Raw genomic sequence first — 25,649 nt, forward strand, 5'->3', positions numbered from 1 at the left:
CTCTCTAAATGTGCTCCAGATAATTTTGACTCAGAGCATGGTGTGTCTGGTGTCCCGTTTTACAGATCAGGAGACTGAGGCAAAGAGAGGCTCCGGAGTTCACCTGATGTCCCACAGTGGGGCCAAAGCTAAGACTCAGCTCAGGCGCCCCAGCTGGGGGCTCTTTCCCCCTCATTGTGCTCGGACTCAGGAAGAGAGGCACACAGCCACTGTGTATGTGTGTGTGGTGTGGCACTACCTCACTGGCACTGGCCTGGTGGCTGCGAAGGGACTCTCGGGCCATGCCTGCTTCCTCCCATCATAGCCTTACTCCAAGTATCCCATTCCATGGCACAGCCTGTGAGCCCTGGAGCCACGAAGCTGTTTCTGCCTGGCCCATGTGTGTGAAGGCACACACGTAGGAGCCTGTGTGCATCTGTACCCAAGTTGTATGGATGCCCTCGTACACGGGTGTGCACACGATTGCACATGGACCATGTCTGTCTTATCCCCTCTATGTCCTTGTTGCCAGCACAGTGCCTGTCAGATTGTGGGCTCAGCTAGTATTTGCCTGGGACTCAGAAGGCATGTCTAGTCTTGGCTGCCATGCCCAGTGGTCACAGGCCTCTCTCTCAGGACACCAGTAACATAGTCCCCAGGCCCACTCACCAGTGTCGTCGGAGACGCTGGGCCTCTGGCTGCCTCCTGGGGAGCGCAGGACGTCGTCACTGTACATGAGGAAGCTGTTGTAGTCCTCCCCACTCTGCGCGTCCACGATGGGGACGTCGGGGATGATGGGGACTGCAGGGAGGGAGGAGTGAGCCCGAGCCCAGTCACGGCCTGCTGGCCCCGTGCACCCCTTGCCTCCTCGCCTCTACTCACTGGACATGGGCCGCTTGGGCTGGGTGGCCAGGTTGATGAAGGCCTCCCTCTCGGGCCCCCAGCCTGCCCCGTTGCGCGCCTTCACCGTGTAGCGGTAGGGCTGGGACTCTCGCAGGTTCTCAATGAGCAGCATCCGTCTCTTGGGGCTGTCCACCAGCACCTTCTTCATGGGCCCGATGGGCTCTAGGGCGGAGAGGGTGCTTCAGAGTCCCAGCCCCGCCTGACCTAGCAGAACCACCCTGCAGCCCTTGGACGGCTCCCTGAGGTGCAGAGAGCAAGGCGAGGAGCATGAGTTTATGAAGCTCCTGCCACAAGAAGGGTCACCCTCCCTCCAGAGGGCACTTCACTGGCGACAGAGCCAGGCCTGGACTCCAGCTAGGCTGGCTTTCACCTCTCCCCACAGGCAGATGTGTCCAAAGTGCCTCCAAGTGAGGGCATCCACACCAAATCCCTGTTGGTCTGCTGAGAGAGGACCCCCATGGCTGCCCACAGGGTGCTGTCCCCGTGTGAGCAAGTGGCCTCAGGAGACTGGAATTCAAGATGAATGAGGCTTGTGGGCGCTAAGGGTGGAGGGGAAGGCGTGAAGGTGGAGGGGTGCTGGGTGACGAAGGAGAGCTGGTGGCTGTCCCGTGGGCAGAGGACAGGCCAGGGACCTCACACTGGGAAGGGCAGACATGCAGCTGCCAGGGAACAGAGGGGGAGCCCCTGTCCCTCTGCAGCAGTTGCTCAGTTGCAGAACCAAGGCCCACCCCCCACGAGCTGGGCTGCTGGGCTGCTGGGCTGCAAGACAGGGGAACAGAGAATCGGCAGAAGACGGGAGACCAGAAAAAGGGCAGAGGGAGGTTTTGGAAAATGACAACTGGTAAGCTTGATGTCTACCGCCCACCCGAAAACCCTGTTCTCAGAGTTGATTGATGGAGGCCTGTCAGCCTGGAAGAGGCTGCCCTTGGCCCATCTGGCCACCCACTGTAGCTGCCCGTAGGCTAGGAGGGCTGCCCAGTAGGTACATCCATGACCGCCAAGGCCGTGGGCAGAAACTGTCAGGGATAAACATTGGAAGATACAAGTCACTTCTGGTCAGTGGGGGCCTATCAGCACGCACTCATGGCGCCACCATGAGCATCAGAGTAGAACTGTGCCCCGTAAGGTTTTGGGGGCTGACTTTTCAGAAGGGTATCACCAGGCCTTTCTTCCAAGGCTTCTCTGGGTGTACCAGACCCTCCAACGTTTTGGTTAGCAGCTGAGTGTGTTAACCGTTTGTACCACCAAAGACTCAGTGGGTGGACGAGAACCTGTCAACTCAGAAGGAGCTGAGGGCGATACAGCTCCTGAGAAGGCTGGGGCTTGCTCCGCCTACTTCTTCCGTTCTGAGCACCCTCACCTAGGAGGCTGACGCCCAGCACAGCCCCACTGCCCTTCCGGAGAGCAGAACGGAGGGGCCACAGGTTATATACAGGAGCTGAGAAACGGATACCCACTCTGGCTCTGCCCCTTCCTGGGGTGTGACCCTGGACAAGTCCCTGAGTGGGAGTTAGATGGGGGTCCTCCATCCTACTTCCCACAGAGTTGCCACGCGGATTAAAAAGGTAAAGGTGATCATCAGAGGCTTTTGTTATTAATATTTAGCCAAGAGAGAAGTGAGGGGTGAGGGCTATTCTCAAATTCTTGGCGGGAGACCATGTGGCAGAGGACAGACTCATTCTCAGTGGCAGGAAGTCACAAAAATTTTGGCTCCAGCACAACAGCTGCTCTGGGGTAGTGAGCTCCTCATCACTGGGACTAACCAAGCAAAGTTGAGGGTAGGAGGGGGCAATCCCTGACCCAGGTGAGAGGTGGGACTAACTTCCCTCTAACACTTTCTCATCTGGATAATTGACAGATGCCTTCCCTTCCTCCCTTCCAGGGCTGGGAAACAATAACAGTCTACCAGGTGCAGGAGACATAGTGAAAAACAATTCATCTGAAATTCCAGGTGTCCTGTGTTTTTGCTAAGGAGCTCTGCTGGCGTAGTGCCTAAGGCATTTGATTGCTAACTGGAAGGCTGGCGGTTCAAACTCATCAGCCACTTCCTGGGAAGAAAGACTGGGAAATCTGCTTCCATAAAGATTTACTATCTCAGAAACCCAGAGGGGGTCGCTATGAGTTGGAATCAACTCGATGGCAGTGAGTTTGGTTTTGGTTTTGTGTTTTTGCTAAATCTGGTAACTCCGCTCTGGGTGTTCGAGAACCATGGTATGGGAAGATGTCGCCGCGTTTGATAATCTCAGGCCTTCTGCCCCACCGTACCTCATGAGAGGTTTGCCCATGGCCTTGGATACAAACCAGCCCAAATTTGACCTGAACTTACTGATGCCTCAGGCCACCAGAATGGAAGCCTTCAGCCCCCTACACAGCAGATCTGAGTGGCCCAAGCCAAGCCCCAGACCTCCCTCTGACTCCTGCCCCTGCCCTGTCATGGCTGCTGTCCCAAAGGCAGGAGAGTGACCCAGCCCTTACGGTTGTCCTCGTTGACTGGGCCATAGCAGACCTCGTAGGCCGTGATCTCGCCATTGGTCTCAGCTGGTTCGGCCCAGCTCAGCTGGGTCACCGTGGAGGAGACGACATTGAAGGCCAGACGCCCCGGCTCACTGGGTACTGGGGGGACAGGGGCAGATAAGAGAGCTGTCAGTGGGGGGGGGTGGGCAAGTGTGGGAGACGGAGGGCTGGACAGGTGAACCTCACCTTCCTGGTGGGTGCGGCAGGTCACCAGGGAGCTGTAGGGGCTCTCGCCCTGTGGCCCATAGGCACACACCTTCATCTCGTAGTCACAGTATGGGTAGAGGTTGGTGAGCTCCACTGAAGGTACCTTGCTGTCCATCACCTGGGCTTCAGCCTCGGAGTCACCTTGGATCCAGTACTTCACCTGCTCCCGGGAAGGGTGGTCAGTGAGAAGCGGGGATCCTTAATCACCTTCCTGCCCTTGGAGCCCTGCCCTATGGTCCTATGGCACAGGTGAGTTTCTGGAGGTTGAGTGACCTGCCTCCTTCATACGGCAGGGCTCGGGGTGGTGGTCCCCTGGGGGGAGGAGGGGAGCAAAGGTCTGGAAAGCTCAGGAGCGGATCTCCCCTCTTCCCTGGGCTCAGATGGGGGCTCCCTCGGTCCCTCTCTGCACACTGGGGACCTCAGGCTGCCCATCTCCCTGGTCCAGACCTCCCCCTCCACCCCTCATCACCCTCACCTCACCTTGTACCCTGATGGTTTACCAGGAGGGGGCAGCCAGTTGAAGTGGATCTTCCGGGACCCGGCAGCCTTGGCATTGGGGTTCTGTGGGGCGGCTGGGTCACCACGGGGGAGTGGAGGTGATGACAGGGTCTGGTGAGTGAAGTTCTGGTCCAGTTCGTCTGTAATGGATCAAGTCCGGGGAGACCAGCCAACTCAGACCCTCTGGAAGGGAGGACAGGAGCCTGTCCTCCACACCACCAGGAGGCGCCAGAAACTCTGTTAAACATGGAAGTGGGGGTTTTCAAAGCCAATCAACTGAGGCCTGCCCCTGGGGTGGTTGGGGCCAATGCCCCAGAGGGTATCACACGAAGCTTGGTGGAGGGCCCAGGAGGGTCTCTGGCAAACAGAAGAGGGGGGAATTCATCTGCTCTTCTCTCTCCCTTGGCAAAGGAAGAAGAATTCACAGGAGAGTACTGGCCCCTTTTCCCCAATAGCCTCAGTATCCTCTTCCTCCTCACATCTTCCCAGCAAGGCCTCCTCCCAAGGAGGGGGTCCCAGACACCACCACACTGGAGGCTGGGACTGACATGGACTAACTGTAGCACCCCAACCGGAAGCCCCCACATTTTAGGTGGAACTGAGGCTGAAGTCAGGAGTCCCTGGGTGGCACGGTGGTTAAGTGCTGATTGCTAGCTGAAGAGTTGGTGGTGCCTTGAAAGACATGACTGATGATCTTCTGAGATGCCCAGCCTTGGAAACCGTACAGAGCGGTTCTGCTCTGCACACATTGGGCCACCATGAGTAGAAATTGGCTCAATAGTAATTAACAACAAGGAGGCTAACGTCAGAGGGATGAGACCTCATGGTGGAATTCAAGGCCCCAGCAGCCGGCCATGTGGCCACAGCATGACCTCAGCCTTTGGTTACAGATAAAATCCTGGACTCCAGTGACATGTGAACTTCAAATCAACAACGTACACTTTTTTAGACTAAGAATGTCCCAGACGTTGCACAGGCTTTACTTACATTGAAAAAGGATCCACTGTTGATCTGAAATTCACATGGCCATGGAATGCCCTCTGTTTTTATTTGCTAAGTCTAGCAGCCCCAGGTGAGGCTCCCAGGCCTCCCTCCTCACTGTTTCGGCTGACGCCCGGCTCTGCCCACCTTGGTCCCCGATGATGATGGTGGCTGTGTGGGGCTGGCCCAGACGGGCCCCGAACTTGGGGCTGCCGAGGTGGATGAGGAAGCGGCGCGTCTGGCGGCCCCACAGGAGGGAGTCTACCTCCTGCAGCTCCAGGAGCTTCACCTGCAGCTCCTTCCAGGTCTCTCCCGCATGGAACAGCAGCTCACCCTCCACGGGGACGTAGTCCTGGAGTGGGAAGGGTCGGGAGATGGCCTGACTCAGAAATCGGAGTCCTCCAAGGGACATGGTCCACCACACGCACACGACACTGCAAAGCGTGTCACACACAGACTGTCATCAAGCAGGTCAGTGGTGCAAACGGCCTGCATTCAGCTACCAACCTAAAGGTTGGTGGTTCAAACCTCTCCAGTGTACCATGGAAGACAGGCCTGGTGATCTCTTCTGTAAAGATGACAGTCACAGAAATCCCAGGGTGCTCAGTTCTGCTCCATAACATGATGTCGTCATCATGTGGCATCGAGTTGATAGCAATAGGTTACAGGTGCGTCAAGCACTTTACAAATATTAGCCTGTTAGATCCTCACAACAGTGTGGGGCTGATGATATTATCATCCCCATTTTATAGATGAGGAAACAGGTGTGGAGAGGTGAAGATGCTTGCCCAAGTTTACACACATAGCTGTGGTGGAGCCAGCCAGGATTTGAACCAAGGCCTAGAGACACAGGAGTGAGCTGGCAGACACAGCGTCCCCCATACAGGCAGGCACTCAGGCCTTTGTGAAGTCCCTGGGAGCTGAGATTAGCAGTCCCCACCCAGGAAGGGAAGAACTGTCTCCACGTTGTGGGTCTGAAGTCTGAGATCGTGCTTGGCCCCAGGCCCTGGCTGCTGCGTGGGTGTTTCCATAGGCTCCAGCTTTATTTTTCCAACCCTTTCCTGAGTTTCCCAGGATGAATGTGTACATGGGTGTTTTTTTTTTTTGTGTGTGTGTGTGTGTGTAATATGTGTCAACTTTCAGGAGCAAGAAAAAAGGTCCTTTCATGTGGAACCACTAGGTGGCGCTTCAAACTAACAAATTTCAATTTTATGGCAAAAGCATGGGAGGTAAACTCAAAAGTTACCAACTCAATAAAGTTCAGCTGCTGGCACAAGAAGAACAGGGATTTTATACTGCAAGAGGGAGCTCTGGTGGCATAGTGCCTAAGGCATGTGACTGCTAACCAGAAGGCTGGCGGTTCAAACCCACCAGCTGCTCCTTGGAAGGAAGAAAATTGGGCAATCTACTTTAGTGATACTGCCTTGGAAACCCAAGGAGGGCTCGCTATGACTTAGATCCGACTGGAGCAGTTTTTTTTTTTTTTTTTCCCCTCATATACTGCAAGACAGTGGCAGTGAGTTTGGTTTTTTGGTTTGCAAGACAACTGGCCTGGATGAAAAACAAAAGCCAGGGAACTGTTTTCGATAAAAGGAGACAAAAGACACATGACAACGAAATGAATGTAATGCCATAGAAACAATTAGTCCAAGGGACTGGTAGGCCATGTCATCCTCATCCTTTATGACCATGAGACCAGAAGAACTAGATGGTGCCCAGCTACCACTGTCAACCACTCGGAGGGGGATTGGTGCAGGAGATCCTGAGTAGAGTGGGAGACAATGTGGAATAAAACCCAAAATCATTAAAAAAAAAAAAAAAAAAACAAGTTTGCTGGTCTGTTAGAACCTGCTGAGACCCTCAGGACTATGGCCCCTAGTTACCCTTCAGGTCTGGAACTGAACTCACTCCTGTGGTTTCCACCCAAATAATAGGCATATGGGGTGAACATTTATATCAGGTAGGTATACTCATTGGAGAGATCAGTCACAGGAGAACAGAAGAGCAGTGTTTACACAGGGAGACAGCTGGGGGGGGCAGGAGTGCATGGGAGGGGAGGATACAGGAAGGAATGTGGGAAGGAAGTCGGAAGAGAGCTGTTACATTGTAGGGAATTGCAATCAATATCATGAGACAAAATGTGTATGAACTGCTATATAGAAAAAGAATTTGCTCTGTAAACTTTAACCCAAATCACTCAAATTAAAAAAAAAAAATTGGGACATAGTAAAAATCTTTAAATACCAAGGCATCTTTATAAAAAGCCTAACACGATAGCCAGTGTCCCTTGTATAATGTGACACATTGAGTGAAATTTATGAGTACACAGACACATGCGTGGAATTTTATTGGAAGCATCAGAGTAGTAAGGAGAAACGTTCCTACCAATAAAATGTGGAGAATAGTAGGCATGCCCGGGCTGCGTGGCCAGGAGACAGCCGCCCCAAGGGCCTGCCAGCTCAGCTCCCTCGGCTGTGAGGTTTGCCGAGTGGGTCTGCCCACTCAACAAGGCTAGCATTTCTCACTTTTTGCAATAATTTTTGACACAAGTTTTAAAAATTTTTAGATGTTGGTAATAAATTCAAGGGGTCCCTGGGTGGTACAAACAGTCAAAGTTTGAGCCTGTCCAGAGGCCTGGCCATTTGCTTCCGAGACCTCACAGCCTTGAGACTCCTATGAAGCACAGCGCTACTGTGACAAACAGGGTCATCAGCAGTCGGAGCCAACAAATCCATAATTAAAAGCAACCACCACCACAAAACAACCAAATCCATGTAAGCCAGACCAAACCCATCTGGCAGCTGGAGTTGGCTGGTCCCTGCTGCTGGGGGCCAGTGAGGAAGGGGACGTGGACATACATGCCACTCCCTGCCTTGAGGGGTGCTCCAGCTGAGCTGGGCAGAGAGTGAAGTCCCTTGGGGTGTCGGACGCAGGGACAGAGGGCGGCTTGAAGCCTCCAGGCCTGGGCCAGCCTGAGTCCATCTGTCTCGGAAGAGTCTGGCTGCCTGGTGTTCCTGGTTGTGGAAGGGTATGCAGGGACATTCTGGCCTGAGTCCCTGACAGTGATGGGCACTGGCCCTGGCCTCACTCGGGGAGGCAGGAGTGGATGGATATGTCTGAGGGGCCAGCCCAGGGACTCCAGTAACTGCCACGTCCTGCTCCCTCCTAGGAATAAGCAGGGCACCTCTGGACCCTGGGACATGCCCACAACCCTGCAGGGGACTTACCCGGTTGCCCTGCGCTGTGTTGTCCTGTGTGCGGTAGGAGACCTGGGACTTGCCGCTGTCAATGATGCGACGGATGATGGGGATACGGGCCACCTGCTCCCTGCGGCTGACGATGTACTCAGGTTTCTCAAAGGACACCACCCCGCTGGCTGCAAGGAGTCCATGCCGGTCAGGGGGTCCTGGCTTTAGCCCTTTTCCCCAGCCCCTTCCTCTGGCCCAGCCTAGCCTAGCGTCTGGAGCCTACGCGCCTCCTCACCTGCACATCCCTCTGGGGAGGGTGAAGGAAGGGGGTGGAGAGATCTTCTGGAAAAAGTTGAGGGGGCCTGGGACACAGGGTCCAACAGCCACCCTGAAGGGTCAGGGCAGAGAAAGGAGGCTGAGTAGTACAAGGCCCATGGGTCCTGGGGGGGCATATGGCACAGACCCCCAATATGCAGAAGGTGAGTCCAGGCCAATGGTGCCATGCCTGGCCCAACCCCTCCCCAATCTCCGCCTCTAAATCTTCATTTCCCCAAGGGGGGCTTGGACAAAATGAAGCCCCAGTCCTCTTCCTGCTCCAACAGTCTGGCATCCTGGGGAGCCAATCTGACCCCCTAAGTTCAGAAAGGCCAGGGAGAAAGGAACAAGGGGAGGAAGATGACTATAATAAGAGCTCTGGCTTCTCGAGTGTTTATCACACACCAGGCAACGTGCAGATACATACAGTCACCGACTCCTCACCAGTTTATACCCATTTGACAAATGAGGAAACCAAGGCTCACAGGGTTAGAGGACTAGCCCCAGGCCATCCAGCCAGGTCTCACTTCCATTAGGATATCAGCAGTCCATGGGGTGTGCAAATGGTTAACGTGTTTGACTGCTAATCAGAAGGCTGGAGGGTCCAGGTCACCCAGGGGTGCCTGGAAACAGAGGTCTGACAATTCACATCTGAAAAATCAGCCATTGACTCAATGGGACACAGTGCTGTGACACACGTGGGGTCACAGTGATTCAGAGTCAACCTGACAGCCCTGGTACTGGTTACGATGCACACAGTCCACCTGACAGCCCTGGTACTGGTTACGATGCACACAGTCCACCTGACAGCCCCTGGTACTGGTTACGGTGCCCGCAGACACCTCTCTGCACCCCCGCTCCTCCTCCCTGACCTTGCTCCTTGATAACAGTGATGTTGACCAGGCGGCGGCCGAGGGTGGCAGTGCCTGAGGGGACATCGATGGCCTCCACCAGCAGCTGCTTCTCGTCGTCGTCCTCAGGCCGGATGAACAGGGGCACGCGCACATCCACCAGCTCCACACCCTCTTGGAACTCCACCATGCCTCGGGCATCTGCGTGGGGATCAGGGGCAGTCGGCCGTGGGCCAGGGGCCCACGCGGGCTGGGCTGCGAGCATGTGGTACAGGAGCCTGCCACCTACCCTGGTCCGCAGTGAGGGTGTAGTAGCCAGGGGCCACCTTGAGCTCATGGAAGGACCCCTGCCCCACATGCTTCTCCGTCAGGCTCAGCAGGGCCTGCTTGGCTGAGCGGGGCGCCATCAGCACCGTGTCCACGATTGTGTGGTCCTGCCTGGGGTGGGGAGTTGGGCAGGGGGAGGTGTTCAGCTGGCCTCTCCTCCTGCCTGACCCCTCCATCACAGGGACGAGAGGCAGGGCAGCTGAAGCAGGGGCATCAGGCCAGGCCCACGTGGAGGCCTGCACGGCTCCTCACCCGGGACCTGCAGCCTCAGCTGAGGCACGCGCCTCTGTGAGCCTCAGGGTGCTCCTTGATGAAATGGTCTGCCCTGCCCCCTCACTGACAAGGACTGGTGATGCGAGGAGTAGGGGAGCTAAGAGGGGTCAGGCCAGCAAAGATGCTCAGGGCAGGAGGGCTGCAGGCAGACTGCCCGGGTTCAAATCCTGCCTCACTTCCTGTGAGCTAGATAACCGAGGTCAAGTTTCTGAACCTCTCTGGGCCTCAGTTTCCTCATCTGTAAAATGGGGATCGCAATGGTACCTAACAAGGCTGATGAAAGGGTTGGATAAGATGACACACATAAGAGCCCTGGAACAATGCCTGGCCCATCATAAGTATGCTGGTCCACCTGGTTATCACTGGTGGCGATGTACTCAGCAAAAATGAGCTGTGTTCTGAGTCCACTATCCAGTCCTCTCTGCACTGAGGCCCCCTCCCCTCTTTCCCCCTAAAGGGCCAGGACTGGGGTAGGAACTGGGCAAAGAGGTGTTAACTGGCTCCATCTTGGTAGCCTGTGTGGTACCCAGTGGTGCCTCCAGAATCAGGCTCTCAGGGTCAGGAGGAAGGCGGGAGTTAGGCCCTTGGCTATCCCTGGTGTTGGTGGTGGGCAGGGACGTGTCTGTCTGGTCCCCGGGGGTTTGGTCTTTTCTAGGACAAGGGTTCATAGTTGGGGCTGCACACGAGTGTTTGTGGTATGAATGGTCAACTAAAGGAATGAATGAAGATCCAACCCACGACAGGCACATCCAGTGCCCCCTTCCTGTGGCATGGAGATGGGGCAGGGAACAGGGGCTGGGGCAGACAGGCAGAAGACTGGCAGAGAGCAGATGGGGCAGGGGGATGGGGCAGGAGGCAGATGTGGCTGGTTCTGGGCAGGGAGCAGGGGCTGGGCGCTGCCTGACTCGATTTCCACTCACTTTTTCCCAGCGTTGGGCTGCTGCCTGTGGAGGACAAAGAGGGGACAGTGAATCACATGGTGCCTAGGCATGGGCGAGAGCTGCGGGGAGGCAATGTTTCCTGGGGGTTAAAATCCTGGAGGCGGCTGTATGGGCAGCCCCCCACCCGGCCCTGGGCACCAGGCTGCCCTCACACCCTGGACTCACCGGAAAGTCGTTTGCTGGAGCTTGTGGGCGCCCGTGACCTGTCTGTAAACCTCATTGAGCTGCAAGGCAGGGGTGCCATGAGGCTGGGGCCACAGGCCAGGCTGCCACAGACATCCCTCCACCCGGGGCCTTCATGAACCAGGGGCTTCCTGCCCAGAACCACTCAGGCCGGGCAGACCTCCCAGGGGCATGTCCTGTCAGCAGGCTCTGCTGCCTATGCCCCCACCAGAAACATTCACAGGGCACCTCCCCTACGGACCCCTGACCAAGGAGGGCCCGGCTTCCCAACTGAAAATGTTGAGGCTGCCCCGCCGCTGCTTCCCTGGCCACACGACACACACGGCCCCCCTCAGGCCCAGCTCCGGGGTCCTTACATTCTCCTCCACCTCCTGGCGCAGCTGGCCACACTCACGGGTGTCAGGCTTCAGCAGGTTCTCAGTGCAGAGGCGGGCAAGGCGCAGGGACAGCCCGTAGGGCACTGGGCGAAGGCAGGAAAGGGTGTCATCAGCACCCTGCACAGGGGGCACCCCAGAGCCCCTGCAGGAACCACGCTAGGACTGGAGGATAACTGCCAGTGAGGGGCAGCTGCCTTGGCACAGTGAGGCCAGGCTTGTAGAGCTATCGGGAAGGGGCAGCAGGTGGCAGTTAGGTGCCCCTAACACCCGGAGCAAGCAGGAACAGCAGGACCCCAGGCGCAGGCCCAGCAGTGAACGTGCCCTGACTGCCAAGGGCTGCAGTGGCCAGCCCACTCTCACCCAGCTCTGAGGGGTTGGTGCTGGCTACGCGGGTGGCGAAGCCAGGCCGCTGTACGTTGTTGGTGATCTTCCAGCGGACGGTGTCCCGCCCCTTGAGGTTGCCGCTGCGCAGCAGGGGCGTATCCAGGTGATCGGAGGCCATCAGGTTCTCCCGCAGCATGTAGTGGTCTTCTTTGAAGCCCACCATGTGGCCTGTGGGACAGGGTGCTCAGCCGGGGCCCTAGGCCCACCTGCCACACCCCACCAGGTGGACACCGTTCCAGACTTAATCTCCACTACCCTCCACCCCAGCTGGAGGACACAGAGCAGTCACAGCCCCCTCCCCATCCGACGCCCAGCCCGTACCTCGCTTGCAGCAAGGGAGAAGAGCCAGGCAGGCCTAGGAGATGGGGCGGGGTGAGATAGGCTGTGATGTTCAGCTGCCTCAGTGCAAGAAAGCCCCTCCAGCCCGCTCCCAGGCCAGTGGTCCAGAAGGTGCCTTCCCAGACCCCTGGTGGGGAGTGGGGGCCCTGGAGGGGGGTGGAAACCCTGTAGTGGGAGGGGACCCTGGAGGGGGTAGGGATCCTGGTGGGAGGTGGGGACCTGGGAAGGGGTGAGGACTTGGTGGGGTGGTAGGGGTAGGGTGCCTATGGTGGGAGGGGACCCTGGAAGGAGGTGGGGGCCCTGGAGGCAGTAGGGTCCCTTGAAGGGGGATGGGGACCTGGTCGGGGGTAAGGACTTGGTTGGAGGTGGAGACCCAGTAGGAGATGGGGACTCTGGAGGGGTGTGGGGACTCTGTGGTGGGAGGAGACCCTGCAGAGGTTGGGGACCCTGGTGTGGGGTGGGGATCTTGTGGTGGGAGAGGACCCCGAGAGGGTGGGCATCCCAGGAGTGGGGACCCTGGGGCTGGGGACGGGGCTGTCACCTTGCAGCAGGCGCAATACTTCCAGCAGAGCAGCAGCAACAACGCCAGGAGCAGCAGGAGGAAGATGAGGAGGGGGATGAGCCACCAGAAGGAGCCGGGAGGACAGTCTGGGGAGGACGGAGGAGACGAGGATCGAGGCCCACCCTCTGGATCTGAGGGGCCGCCCCCGGCCCACACAGCCCGCCGGCTCACCCTTCTTCCTGTGCACCAGGACGGTGCTGTTGGGCCCGGGCATGCCATCACCCTCCACTGTGTAGCTGTAGGTGCAGTCATCATCCTCGTCCCGGAAGGAGCAGTGCTCCATTACCTCCTCCGCTGTACCCCCACACAGTCAGACGGCACCCAACTCACCCTCCACCCAGAGCACCCCAGGCCTGCCGAGGTGTCCCCTGCACTGGGGCACCCCTGGGCTCCCCAAGCACCCGCAGGGCCTGAGGAACCTTCCTGAGAAACAGTGAGAGTACCTGGCAAACTGTGCCCCTGCTCCTGACCCAGGGACTGGGGCAAAGGGAGGCTGCCCTGGGGCTGGGGCTCAGGATTTGAACTCAGGAACATCCAAGGCTGCACATCTGTCCCCTCCTTCCCCGCCTGGGACACCCCCCCAGGGCTTGGCATCTAGCAAGTCAATTCTAAGCTAGGGGAGAGGAGGCTGTGGACCAGGCCTGCTTGGCCCATGTGCCTCTGCCTGGCTATTGCCTCCTGCCCAAATGGTCTCAGCTGCCCTGTGTGCCCTCTGGCCAGACTGTGTGCCCCCGCTCCAGGTTCTGCATCCTCTGGCCAGACTGTGGGACCTCGATTTAAATAGCAAGCCCCTTGTCCAAATGAGTGGCACCCCGGATCACTGTGTGCCCCCCTGCCCTCGCGGGGCTCTCTGCATTCCTGGTCCCCAGCCCTGCCCCGCACCTTTCTTCAGCTCATCCACCATCTTGACCTTGAAGCTGCACTCCTCACATGTGTGTCCCTTCTTCTCCCCGGTGCCCCAGGCCTGGCACTGCACGCAGGAACGCAGGTCCTCACAGAGGCCCAGACGGATCTAGGCGGGAGGGGCAGGGGCAGATGGGCGTTGTGCTGGGGGTACTAGGCAGCTGCCTCCAGCCTCCTGCTCTTGGCCAGCTCTTACAGCACCAAGCTCAGCCTCTCGTCCTGCCCTGTGGGCCCAGGTTGCCACGCCCACACCCCACGCAATCCCAGACTCACTGCTGAGTAGTTGATCTCACAGGTGGTATCCGTGTAGAGCGACTGCTGGTTGCAATGGCAGCGTCCACACTCGCAGTAGCCACGCCCATTACAGACGCCCTGGGGCAGGGGGAGGCACCAGTGAGCCAGCTGTAACTCCATCCCTGACTGTTCCCCTCCCCTCTCTCCCCCAGGCACCCTTCTGAGAGGATGCCCCTGACTGGGCACCCCAGCCCAGCCACCCCAACATGCCTGCCCCACGCCCAGGCCTACCCCATTGCTGTCAGTGCAGGTGGCATTGCTGAGGGGACAGTCACAGCTCGGGCCTGTCCAGCCAGGCTCACACACACACTGGCCCATGGTACAATGTCCCCGGTCTACAGAGAAAGGGAAGGGAGAGGAGAACCACATTCACACCTGTAGCACCAGGCTGCCTACTTGCCAAGGAGGGACTGTGAGAGCTATGCCTTGGAACTAGGATGGCCCAGCTAGGGGCAGAAATCATCTCTTCCTCATTCTTCTGGAATCTTCCCTCCATCTCTCCTTCCATCCCACCTTCTACCTCCACTCTGCAGCCAGGGTAATTGTCCCAAAACAGAAATCCAATCATGTACTCCTCTCCTGTTTAAAATCCTCTAATGGCTCCTGGCCAGTGCAATAAGGTAATAAAAAGAAACAAAAGATGTAAGTATTGGACAGTAGGAAAGAAAACTGTCATTTGCCAGTATCAGGTCCTCTCAATAGCACAGAAGAGTCTACAGATAAATCATTAGATTCCATAAGTGAGTTTAGCAAGGTGGTTGGATACAAGGTTAATATACTAATAGAAAAGGAACTTAAAACTCCCAATGACTCCCTTTTGCCCAAAGGATAAAGTCCAACAGAGCCCTGGTGATGCAACAGTTAATTGCCTTGTTGCTTGCCAAAACACTCGCAGTTCAAACCTGCCCAGCAGCTCTGTGGGAGAAAGACTGGTGATCTGCTCCCATAAAGATTACAGCCTAGAAAACCCATGGTCCTACTCTGTCACATCGGGTCGTTATAGTCAAAACTGACTTGCTGGTACCTAACAACAACAATCTTTGAACTAGAATACTAACTAACTATAGCCTGTGGGTCAAATCCAGTTTATCACCTGTTTTTATAAATAAAATTTTATGGGAACACAGTTCACCTGTTTACGTATTGTTTGTGGCTGCAGAGTTGAGTAATTGTGACAGAGGCTGTACGGCTTACAAAGCTACAGATACTCACTCTCTGGCCCCTTGAGAAATGTTTGGACTAGGCTAGGCCTGAGCCAGCCCTGAACTAGAACCAGGTCCTCCCACTCTGGCCCTGTCTCCTCCCCTGCCCCTCCCCCTGTACCAACTGTCCGCCTTTCCCCACGTGTGCCGGATTCTGCCTTCCATCTCTCTGAGCGTCTCTAGGATGGGCAGTTGGGATGAAGAAATGGCAGAAGAAAGCAGGAATGGAAGAAAGGGTAGAAAATGAAGGGTGTGACACCCAGTGCCGAGCATAAAGTGGGAGCTTCATAAGCATTCGATGAGTCAATGGCCACTGAAGTATTTGATGAATTGATTTTCATTCCTCCTCCTCCATTCAACCACCCAATCCATCCACGTGCCAATGGACAAGAGTTCCATGTCCACTGCCCAGCTCCGGAGCCCCTGGCCAGACTATATGCACACTGCCTGGGCCTAACCCTGTCTCAGGCCCTGTGGGGATACAGAAGCGTAACTCCAGTCCTGATACTAGAAGTGCAGCATCTTCCAGAGAAAAGACCATCATGCACTTCACCTGCCAACCCCTGAATCCTGAGCTGAGTGGGCTGACCCTAATGAGGGTGTGGGGTGGGAAGGACCAGAGTTGTCTTAAAATGGAATGCTGAGCCAACAGAGGCTGGGCCATGAACTTTGTAGATGAGAAAAGCGAGGTCAGGGTTAGGCAGGACTTGCGGGAGACTCGGGTGTATGGAGCAGGGCTTAGATCACCCATCCTGGGTGTTAAAGGGAGAACCCAATGGGGCAGGGGAGGGTGGGCACCCAGGCTGGCCTGCCCTGCCCAGCTCACCATTACAGAGGAAGCCGGAGGCCCGGGGACACTGGAAGTTGTCATACTCGCAGAACTGCCCCACGTAGCGGCCCTCGCCGTAGCACACGCAGCGTCCGCACTGGCACTCGCCACGGCCTGAGCATGGCTTGTCCTCGCCCTCTCGCAGGCAGGGCTGTGTGTCGCTCAGGGTGCCCGTGGAGCAGTTGCAGGTCTTGCCGCTCCTGGGGGAGGAACCAGTCACTTCCCAGAGCCCAGGAGAAAGGCTGGGCCCATTTCACAGATGGGGAAACAGAGGCTCTGAGAGGGCAGCAGCAGGCCCAGGCCACACAGGCAGCAGGGGCCGACCTGAGACTCAAACCTCAGCCCCCTGATATACCCGTCCCTTCCTTGCTGTTCCTCTCCCTTGAGTCATAATGGACTTATCCACTGTCCGGAGGCCTAAAGAGCCTTTGTTGTTGCTTTGAGGACCGCTGAGTAGATTCTGACTATAGCGACCCTATTTGACAGAGCAGAATTGCCCTGCAGGGCTTCCTAGGTTGTAATCTTTGTGGAAGTAGCAGGTCTTTCTCCTGCAAAGCTGCTGGGTGGGTTCAAACCACTGACCCTTCGTCAGCAGCCAAGTGCTTAACCATTGCACCACCAGGGCTCCCTAAAAGCCCTTACATTCATGTGACTCTGTTTCTGATGAAGTAATATAGCCTCAGAGGACAAAAGACATCAGAGGGTGGAGTGCAGAAGTCTCCCTCCCGCTCCGGCCCCAGTCTCCACCCTGTGGCAGCCACTCCTGACTCCTGTGTGTTTTACAGAGACATTCTATACATCTATGTATTGCAATGTGCTTTTTACACTGGGGGCCCCTGACAAATGGGTGTCCCCTTCCCCCACTGCCCCCCCCAGCCCGGCAGCATCAGGTCTTGTCGGACTCTAAGCCCCTCTCGGGTCAGCCCAAGCCCTCCTACTCACCAGCCCTCACTGCACACACATTGTCCACACATGAAGTCCCCATTGAAGTTGCAGAGAGCCGACCGCACCTCTTTTTGCTGGAATGAAACCGTTGGGAGTGGTGTGGTGGGGGCGGGGACCATGGGACTCTTCTACTGCCCTCCGCCCCTCGGGGAATGTGCAGGGGCCACGCAGCCGCAGGAGGCTCTGCATCATGGCTCATAGCTCAGAGTGTTGGCCCGGGCCCTCCCGCCCACCAGCACGGCGGCGCTATACCAGCTCGCAGTTGCACACGTCACAGATGACTCCCACATCCATCCTAAGGCCATCAGAGAAGGAAGGCTTCAGGTGGATGTTCCCCTTCTGGTCCTCTGCTGGCAGCTGGCACACGTGCGTCCCGTCCACCTCCTCGATGGCCCGCAACTGCACGCTGTACGTGCCCTGCAGGGATATGCTGTAAGCTAGGGCAGGCCCAGCCCTCAAGCTTTGGGGGTGTGTCAGAATCCTGACACCCAGCTCTCTGACTGCCGTTCTTTGGGCTGAAAACCAGTCATCATGTCAACAGCAGTGACAATGACAATGACAATGACAATGGTAGAGTTTCTAGTGGCTCTGTTACGTTATCCTATTCACACATTTCAGCAGCCAGGGCTCTCACAATCCCACTGTATGGAGGAGGCTACAGATAAACCGAGGAACAGCCAAGCTCATTCAAGCCGCTGACCCCACAGGATTTGAACCCAGACCTGTCTGACTCCAGAGGCCATATTCTTGACACTGCTTGGGAAAGCTCCACCCCTCCTGGGGGCAGTGTGGCCCCCCTGCCTGTGTGCGTGAGCAAACACACACACACACACACACACACACGAGGCATACCACTTCCCCACGTCGTATGTGGAAGGACCCAGCCTTCGTCTTCTGAAATATCTTAGAGTTGATCTCTGTCCGAAGCCCTCGGGGGCTGTCCAGTGCCCGAATGTCCAGGTTGGAGCGGATACGCTGAAGGAGGGCAGACAGTCAGTGGTCTTGGCGGGGAGCGTGGGCTTCCCTACGCTGGCCTGGCTGCCCTTCACTCCCACCTGCATGCAAGACTGGGGTGATATGGCAGGAGGCGTGGTGGTAGAAGTCCACAGGAGTCTGGGGCCAGGCCCAGCTTGCCTCCTCAACACCCCCAGGAACTACCAGAGAGCCTTCCCTACCGGCTTCATGCAGGAGTGCTTTCTCAACCATGACTGGCCCCTGAAACACTCTGCACCCACTCTGTCTCCCCTCTGGCCTTGCCCCCAAAGGGCCCAGCTCAGGAGCCCCATGAGCCCTCACGTTGAAGGCGTCCTCCAGCAGCTCTACGATGTTGGATGAGTCCTCCTGCAGCACCCCCAGGGAGGAGACGGGGAAGTAGGTGTGCAGCTTCTGCAGAGAGCAAAGCCAGGCCGATTCAGCCCTCCACAGGTGTCACATCACTGAGATCACCTGTGCTATCCAGGCTCGTCCCCATTTTGCAGAGGGGAGAACTAAGGACTGGAACCTGCCTGGGGGATTTCAGAGCCCCCACTTGCTTGGGAGTTAGGCTGGGGGATGGGCACAGGACCTCCCCTTCCCACCAAGGTCCACTTCTGGGGGACCCAAAAGCTTTAGGGAGTGTTAGGATTGAATTTTGTCCCCCAAGAATACATGTTGTAAAACCTAACTCCTATACGTGTGGATGAGGAGCCTTGGTGGCACAATAGTTAAAGCACTTGGTTGCTAACCAAAAGATGGGCAGTTTGAACCCACCAGCCACTCTGCAGGAGAAAGATGTGGCAGTCTGTTTCCATAATGATTTACAGACTTGGAAACCCTGCGGGACAGTTCTATGCTGTCCTCTAGGGATGTTGTAAGTCACCTTGAAGACAGTGGTTATATGTGTGGATATAATCCCATCTGGGAACAGAGTTTTCTTTCTTATGTTAATGAGGCCAAATCAGTGTAGGTGTGTCTTCAGCCAATCACTTCTGTTCCTTTTATATCTTAGAAGTGATTGGCTAAAAACACAGCGAAGGAAGCATAAACAGAGAGAAAGATACATGTCACAGGAAGATTGCCAAGGAGCTGAGGAACGGAAGCTGAAAGGAGACAAGGGCCTTCCACCAGAGCCAACAGAGAGAGAGGTCGCTTTTCCCTGGAGCTGACACCCTGAATTCGGACTCCTAGCCTCCTAACCTGTGAGAAAATAAATTTGTTTGTTAAAGCCACCCACCTGTGGCATTTCTGTCATAGCAGCACCAGAGAGTTAAGACAGGAAGGGGTATCCGAGCGGCCCCCTGGACCCCTGCCCTCCGTGGCCCCAGCCTTCATACCTCGTAGTAGCTGTAAGAGTGGTTGGTGACAGCGAAGATGGGGATGATGTTGTGCTTGGCAAGCAGGCGCACCAGGGTTGGTACCGATGGGTAGTCCTGCTTCCCATACTGGGTGTAGGTGCCCAAGGCATCCAGGTGACACTCCTCGTCATTGCGACTCATGATGCCTGCCAGCACGTTGGCGCCGTCACCCTCATAGTGGAACGCCGACTCAGTGGAGAACACCAGCAGGTGGGTGCTATCTGGGCGCCAGCCAATGTCCCTCTGGGAGGACAAGGAGGATATTGAGGACATTTGTCATAGTGTCACGTATGGCAGTGAAAGTAGACTCCAACGGGGGCTCAGTTAAGCCAACAGGTTAACTCTGTTGTCACTGTAATGATGACATAGGTGAGGATGATGATAGAAACCAGACTAACTATGAGGGGGATGGGAAATGAACGCCAGGTCTATGGGCACAGAAGGCCCCATGGAAGATCTGAACCAGGCTCTTCTGATGTCCACTCAAGCCACTCAAGCTCTCAATCACTCAGTGGGACTATTATCACACACACACACACACACACACACACACAAAATCCACTGCCATTGAGTAGATTCCATCTCATAGAGACCCCAGTTGGGTTTCTGAGGTAGTAAATCTTTATGGAAGTAGATTACCTGGTCTTGCTTCCACAGAGTGGCTGGTGGGTTTGAACCACCAACCTTCTGGTTAGCAGTCAGATACTTTAGGCACTGTGCTACCAGAGCTTCTACTTATCACGGCACAGGAAAAATGTACATGACACAACATTAAATGAAAAAAGGCCGGTGAAGTTAGGTACGGAGATGTATACCCTCCAGTCACTTACCAACATGGTAGGTTCCAAAGACCAGGGTGTCATGTGAAAATAAGCATTATGTGGAAGGATGACCACATCATTACCAAAAAAACCTCCAAACCCACTGTCACTGAGTTAATTCCAACTCATAATGACACTACAGGACAGAAAGGAACAGCCCCACAGGGTTTCCAAGGATGTAAATCTTTAGGGAAGCAGACTGCCACATCTTTCACCCCTGGAGTGGTTAGTGGGTTCAAACTGCTGATCTTTTGGTTTGCACCCAAATGCTTTAATCACTGCACCACCAGGGCTCCACATCACTACATCACTGCCAAATTACATCATTACGTAACCACCAAACCACTGAGAATCATGGTCCAGCCACATTGACATGTAACCATCACAGCAGTGCTACACACTTGGTGTTCATTACTGCCAGATGTATGTCATTAGCACACAAAATAGTGAGATGGTAGATTTTTCATTATTGTTGTAACTACGAAGGTGTCAGATAATGACATACTCAGTGAGTGAGGAGCAGGTGTGCAGCGATTTGTTAGAAAGACAGAAGTGGTGACTCTGAAAACTGTGGGTTTCAAGAGCAAACTCGTATGGCAGTCAGAGTCCAATGGGAAAAAAAAAAAAGTTTCAGAATTGCCTGGCCACTGCCTCCAGCTACATTGACATGAGGAACAGAGTACAAGAGAGGCTGCCAGGTGACCAAGGGCTGCTGGATGGTGGGGAAATGATGGGCGACTTCTGTCCTTTGTTTTCTAAGTTGTCTACAATATGGCTGCATTATATTCAAAATTTAAAAAAATAATATAAATATAAAAGAAGTGCTTTCTCCAGAGGTCCAGGACAGACTGGGCTACTTGCGGTTCCTGGGAGACTGGCGTTAGCAGGGGGATTGGCTGGGGGGCTGGTCTCAGGGCACAGAAGATTCAGGAACCCCAAGGCCCATGTCTGCCTCACTGGCTAATGTCACTGCTCTGACTGCAGATCTTGGCTCCCACCACGTATACAACAGGATTCTAATTCAGGGCCACCCAGAGGGTCTGAGCTTATCTTGGGGCCTGGGGGCTACAAACCCCTGGGTGTTTGGGATACTCTGAGCCTGGCACCAGGGCAGGCCACTGGCAGCTTGGGTCCTTGCAGAGAAGGTGCCAGCCCCAGTCCAGCTGGCAGAAGCCCCCACGCTCACCGTGCACACAGCTGTCTGCAGAATGGCATCAAAGCCCCCTTCTGGAGCATCCAGGTTGCCCGAGATCCGCTCTCCCTGCAGTTTACTCCGGAACTCATCCACATCTTCCGTTAGGCTGATGACATTCTTGAAGGAGAAGGGGGGGTCACTGTTGGGCCAGGGCTCCTTGAGCCTGGCAGAGACGGGAAGGGAGAGAGAACATGTCAGAAGACAGAAGACCCTATGGACCCCAATGCCTGCTGCTGTGCCCTCCCTCTGTGGCCAGTGCCTGCTCCACTCATTTAAACTGGAAGGAAAATTTCAAGGCCCTGGGTGAGCAAGGACCCCTGCCCACATGGGGCCCACTGAGCCACTCACTTCTCAGGCCTCATGTCCGTCTGGGGGACGCTGACTTTGTCCACAAACTTGCCAAACCCTATAGTGTAGTCGCTGGTGAGCCGGCTCAGGACCTGGGCTGGGCATCCACAGGGAAAAGGGGGCAGCTGACCCAACATCACCACCATCACCACCACCATCACCACCACCACCACCACCACCACCACCACCACCACCACCACCACCCAACTGCCATGGAGTTGATGCTGAGTCCTGGCGACTTCACGTGTATCAGAGCAGAATTGTGCTCCAGCGGGTTTTCAGTGGCTGGGATTTTGGAACTAGGTTGCCAGGCCTTCCCTCCAGCACACGTCTAGGTGGGCTTGAACCACCAACTTTGTGTTTAGCAGCTGAGCACTTAACTGTTTGTGTCACCCAGGGATGCTGAGCTCCCTCCAAATAAACACCAGGGCCCCAGAGCAGGCTGGGGAAGGAGGAAGGGGAGAACACCACCTACAGCCAACACTCTATAGGCTGGACATCAGCACATAATCACAAGAGTCCTTGTCCCTGTTCACGGATGAGGGAAATGGCACTCAGAGAACCCAGAGCCACGCAGCTGGCAAGCTAGAGGTCTGGGGACGACACCCAGCTGTCTGATGAGCTGAGGCCTCGGCACAGCCTTGTGAAGTGGACCCCTCCATGTTGGAACCAGATGGCTCTGGTGGCCTCCCTGGACCCTTCCTGATGTCCGCCGTGGTTAGGCAGGTCTGGCCAGGACCCTCCCTTGAAGATCGGGGAGAGTGTTCTTGGCGTGTGTGTAGGTGTCTCCGTGTGGGGTAGGTACAGCTGTCCTGAGCACTGGGGTGAGGCTACCTCTCCTGCGACCCCCCATCCTCCACGCGGGCCCAGCGTACCCAGGTCCTGTCCCATCTGCTTGAGGTTGTCCAGATCGTCAGACATGGAGTTGGAGAAGTCCATGAGGATGTACAGGTCCACGGGGCTTTCCAGGGGCTCAAATACCTCCAACTCAAAGTGCCGCTCCTCCCCCGGCCGCAGCCGGACCCGCAGGCCTTGGGGTGACACCTGGCTGCGCCGCAGGGTCGTGTCGATGTGGGTCTCCTGTGTTCAGGGAAAGGGCACACCGCTGGCATGGTGTGGAGCCTCTCAGCCTAGCCGAGGGACACAGCAGGCCCTGGGTTTGGAGAGCTCCCCTCCCTTGGTCCCTGGGCCGCACCTCTGTGATCTCAAAGCTACTCTCCATGACCACCACACTCTCCAGCCTGCAGCCCGCGGCCAGCAGCTCCACCTGGGTGTTGCAGCGTCTCTCCTTGAACATCTGGCCAGAAGAACATGAGGTCAGCGGGGACAGCGCTCATCCCCTGGCTGTCCTAACCCTTGGATTTTATTTCCAGTGGAATGTTCTGGACCCTTGCCTGTTCTCCCACACCCACCTGGCCAGAGACTGGGCTGAGGGTGTGGCAAGTGCAGACTTGGCCAGAGCCAGGGGTGGGTATGGCAGGGCGGGATATCTGGGCTGGGGAGGTGGCCCGGGCTGGGTCCTTGCTCGAGGAGGCGGCCCCTCACCTCATCAGTGCAGTAGGCGCAGTCTTTGTCCACCCGGATGCACTCTGTGCAGCTCTTCACCTGAGCCTTCTTGCAGCGATTTGCTGGGGGCAGAAATGGCAGACATGTTGGGATGGACTGCAGCAATGACCACGCCCTTCCCACGCACACCACACTCCAGAGAGCCTGGATTCTCTCCCTATTTTCCAGAGGAAGACACAGGGGCCCAAGGTCTGCCAGACACAATCTACCTCAGGTAGTGCAGGTAGGAACTGGCAGAGCTAGGTCTCAACCTGTGCCTTTCTGCTCAAATCTGGAGGGAAATTGGGGGGCTGGTGCAGAAGTGCTGTGGCCCACTCACCACCTGGAACCCTGACTGTCTCCTGGCCTGTACCTCCTCACCTCAGTCCCTGCAACACTTCTACCACCTTCCCTGCCAAGGCCTGGGGTGAGCAGCACCCACCATGCCCCGCCCTTGTCGGTCTTTCTCTGTCACAGCTTGGCCTCACAGCATGACTGTCATGTGACTTGTCTGTCACACGAGCCTCCTCCAGAGTCAGGGAACCGTATCTGTCTTATTAATCTCTGTGTTCCCTGGGCCTGTCCCTGGGTGGTGCAATGGTTAATGCACTTGGCTGCTACCCCAAAAGGTACCTTGGAAGAAAGGCCTAGAGGTTTACTTCCAAAAGTTCCATCATTGGAAATGCCTGGAGCACAGTTCCACTCTGACACACGTGGGGTCTCCATGAGTTGGAATCACTTTGATAGCTACTGGTTTCTGGTTCCTGGTGCCTAGCACAAGGCCTGGCACCCGGTAGGTCCTCAGTAAATGAATGAGGTGGCACTCCAGCATATCCCTTAAAGGTTACTGGGATTCACTTTGGCTGTGTTCCATTATAAACACAGAAAGGACCTGCTGTGTGCACCCAGTGGACACAGCGAGTGGTCTCCTGGGCTCCAAGCAATGACGTGCTGGTCAATGTTTAGAAGTGATTCTGCTCTCATAAGAACCATCTATACAGGATCAAATTGACAACAGCAACTCACAAGATTAGATAGGAACCTTAGGGGGTGGTGAATCGATGTTGGTGCGGGAAGAACAACACAGGAAAAGAGGGTGCAAGAACAACACAGGAAAAGAGGGTGCATGTTAGAAGAATGCAATCAAGGTCCTTGAATTGTATGTGTGAAACTGTTGAATTGGCATATGTTCTTATGTGTATATTGTCAACAACAGTAAGAAGTAAAATCAATTATATTGAAAAAATAACCAAGTGGGGACCAAATCGGCAAGAGTAAAGTTACAATAACAACCTTCACTCAGACAGGAGTGCGTACTGAAGAAGGGCATGGGTGGGGGGCGGTGGTGGTCACAGGGATGGGAGGGGAGGAGAGTGTGTTATAGTCAGGGATTGTAATCGGCTGTGAAATCAAATGTACACAAACTGTTGAACGTAAAACAAATTTTGTACTGTAAATTTGCACACAAAGCACAATTACAAATAATAATAATAAAAATAAAGCAATGGAAAAGTAAATAAATAAAATAACAACCTTCCCTGTGGGGAGGAAAAAAAGAAAAGGCTGCAAGGGGAGGTTGTAGGGCAGACAGGACAGAGAGCCCTGATTGGTAGTGTTTGCCAGTTTCCATGGTGTAAATATTCCCACCAAGGTCTAGCTCGAGGTCTCAACATGACCTCCACTGATAGGCAAAATTCAAGGGGCAGGAGCTAGCCCAAGGAGCTGACTGGAGACACTCGGAGAGCAGGTGACATGGAGCTACATGTCTCCCTGTCCTTTGAATCCCTGTAGTGTTTCCACCACACTCTCCAGGGCTCAGCGTATGAGGAGTTAGTTCTCTGAGTGAATCTCCCAGGCCACACAGCCCAGGCCTCCCCAGCCCCTGAGTGCAGTGGTGGCTTACTGCATGGTGGAGTGAGTGGGTGAGGGGAGGGCCACGTCCTGAGAGGTGGGTTCCTGACTCACTCACCCATGTGCCCCGGGAAGCTGACGCTCAGCAAGGACACCAGCAGCAGCCTGATCCAGGGGTTGGGACGCGGCCCTCCCATCTTCTTCCTCCTGTAACAGAATAGTCCACGTATGACTACAGCCCTGGCCCGCGCCGCCAGAGCTCGCAGGAGAGGTGGGGCCGTTCCCATTGGGTGAGTGGGAAACAGGCTCTGAGCACTTCTGCAATGTCACCAAGGCCACATGGCCAGTGAGGGCAGGCATAGGGCCTCTAACTGCTGTCCTTCCCACTGTGCCTCACCTGCGGCCCTGGAATGACTAGATGCCCTACAGGCCTGCACCGGCCCAGGAAGGCCTCACCCTGCGCCTTTGAGGGCTCCAGGCTGTAAGTTTGTCCCAGAAGACGAGGCTCTCGGTACTGGTATCCTGAGGGCAGGCCAGGCCTTACTCTGCTTTTGCCTTCCA

General features: G+C 55.7%; 1 protein-coding gene across 1 annotated transcript in view; it reads right to left on the reverse strand.

Annotated features, from left to right (window-relative positions):
* ITGB4 (integrin subunit beta 4) overlaps positions 1-25,285 on the reverse strand; it is a 30,087-nt gene extending 4,802 nt beyond the window's left edge. Inside the window, exons 1-31 of the mRNA XM_007959645.2 lie at positions 25,207-25,285; positions 23,238-23,320; positions 22,888-22,989; positions 22,568-22,772; positions 21,693-21,789; positions 21,336-21,507; positions 19,308-19,571; positions 18,292-18,381; positions 17,848-17,970; positions 17,248-17,412; positions 16,993-17,069; positions 16,048-16,250; positions 14,251-14,354; positions 13,999-14,097; positions 13,705-13,834; positions 12,994-13,116; positions 12,802-12,908; positions 12,243-12,276; positions 11,898-12,089; positions 11,517-11,620; positions 11,143-11,201; positions 10,957-10,980; positions 9,726-9,874; positions 9,458-9,637; positions 8,310-8,458; positions 5,230-5,434; positions 4,084-4,241; positions 3,583-3,763; positions 3,358-3,495; positions 862-1,044; positions 649-780 (exon numbers count right to left, since the gene is read on the reverse strand). Coding sequence (XP_007957836.1) covers positions 649-780; positions 862-1,044; positions 3,358-3,495; positions 3,583-3,763; positions 4,084-4,241; positions 5,230-5,434; positions 8,310-8,458; positions 9,458-9,637; positions 9,726-9,874; positions 10,957-10,980; positions 11,143-11,201; positions 11,517-11,620; positions 11,898-12,089; positions 12,243-12,276; positions 12,802-12,908; positions 12,994-13,116; positions 13,705-13,834; positions 13,999-14,097; positions 14,251-14,354; positions 16,048-16,250; positions 16,993-17,069; positions 17,248-17,412; positions 17,848-17,970; positions 18,292-18,381; positions 19,308-19,571; positions 21,336-21,507; positions 21,693-21,789; positions 22,568-22,772; positions 22,888-22,989; positions 23,238-23,320; positions 25,207-25,285 — 4,111 coding nt within the window. The remainder of the gene's footprint in view (positions 1-648; positions 781-861; positions 1,045-3,357; positions 3,496-3,582; positions 3,764-4,083; positions 4,242-5,229; positions 5,435-8,309; positions 8,459-9,457; positions 9,638-9,725; positions 9,875-10,956; positions 10,981-11,142; positions 11,202-11,516; positions 11,621-11,897; positions 12,090-12,242; positions 12,277-12,801; positions 12,909-12,993; positions 13,117-13,704; positions 13,835-13,998; positions 14,098-14,250; positions 14,355-16,047; positions 16,251-16,992; positions 17,070-17,247; positions 17,413-17,847; positions 17,971-18,291; positions 18,382-19,307; positions 19,572-21,335; positions 21,508-21,692; positions 21,790-22,567; positions 22,773-22,887; positions 22,990-23,237; positions 23,321-25,206) is intronic.
* Between the last annotated feature and the right edge of the window lie 364 nt (positions 25,286-25,649).

This window comes from Orycteropus afer, unplaced genomic scaffold (assembly GCF_000298275.1).
Source record: "Orycteropus afer afer isolate SDZICR_OR568_19922 unplaced genomic scaffold, OryAfe1.0 scaffold00018, whole genome shotgun sequence".
Lineage (NCBI taxonomy): Eukaryota > Metazoa > Chordata > Mammalia > Tubulidentata > Orycteropodidae > Orycteropus > Orycteropus afer.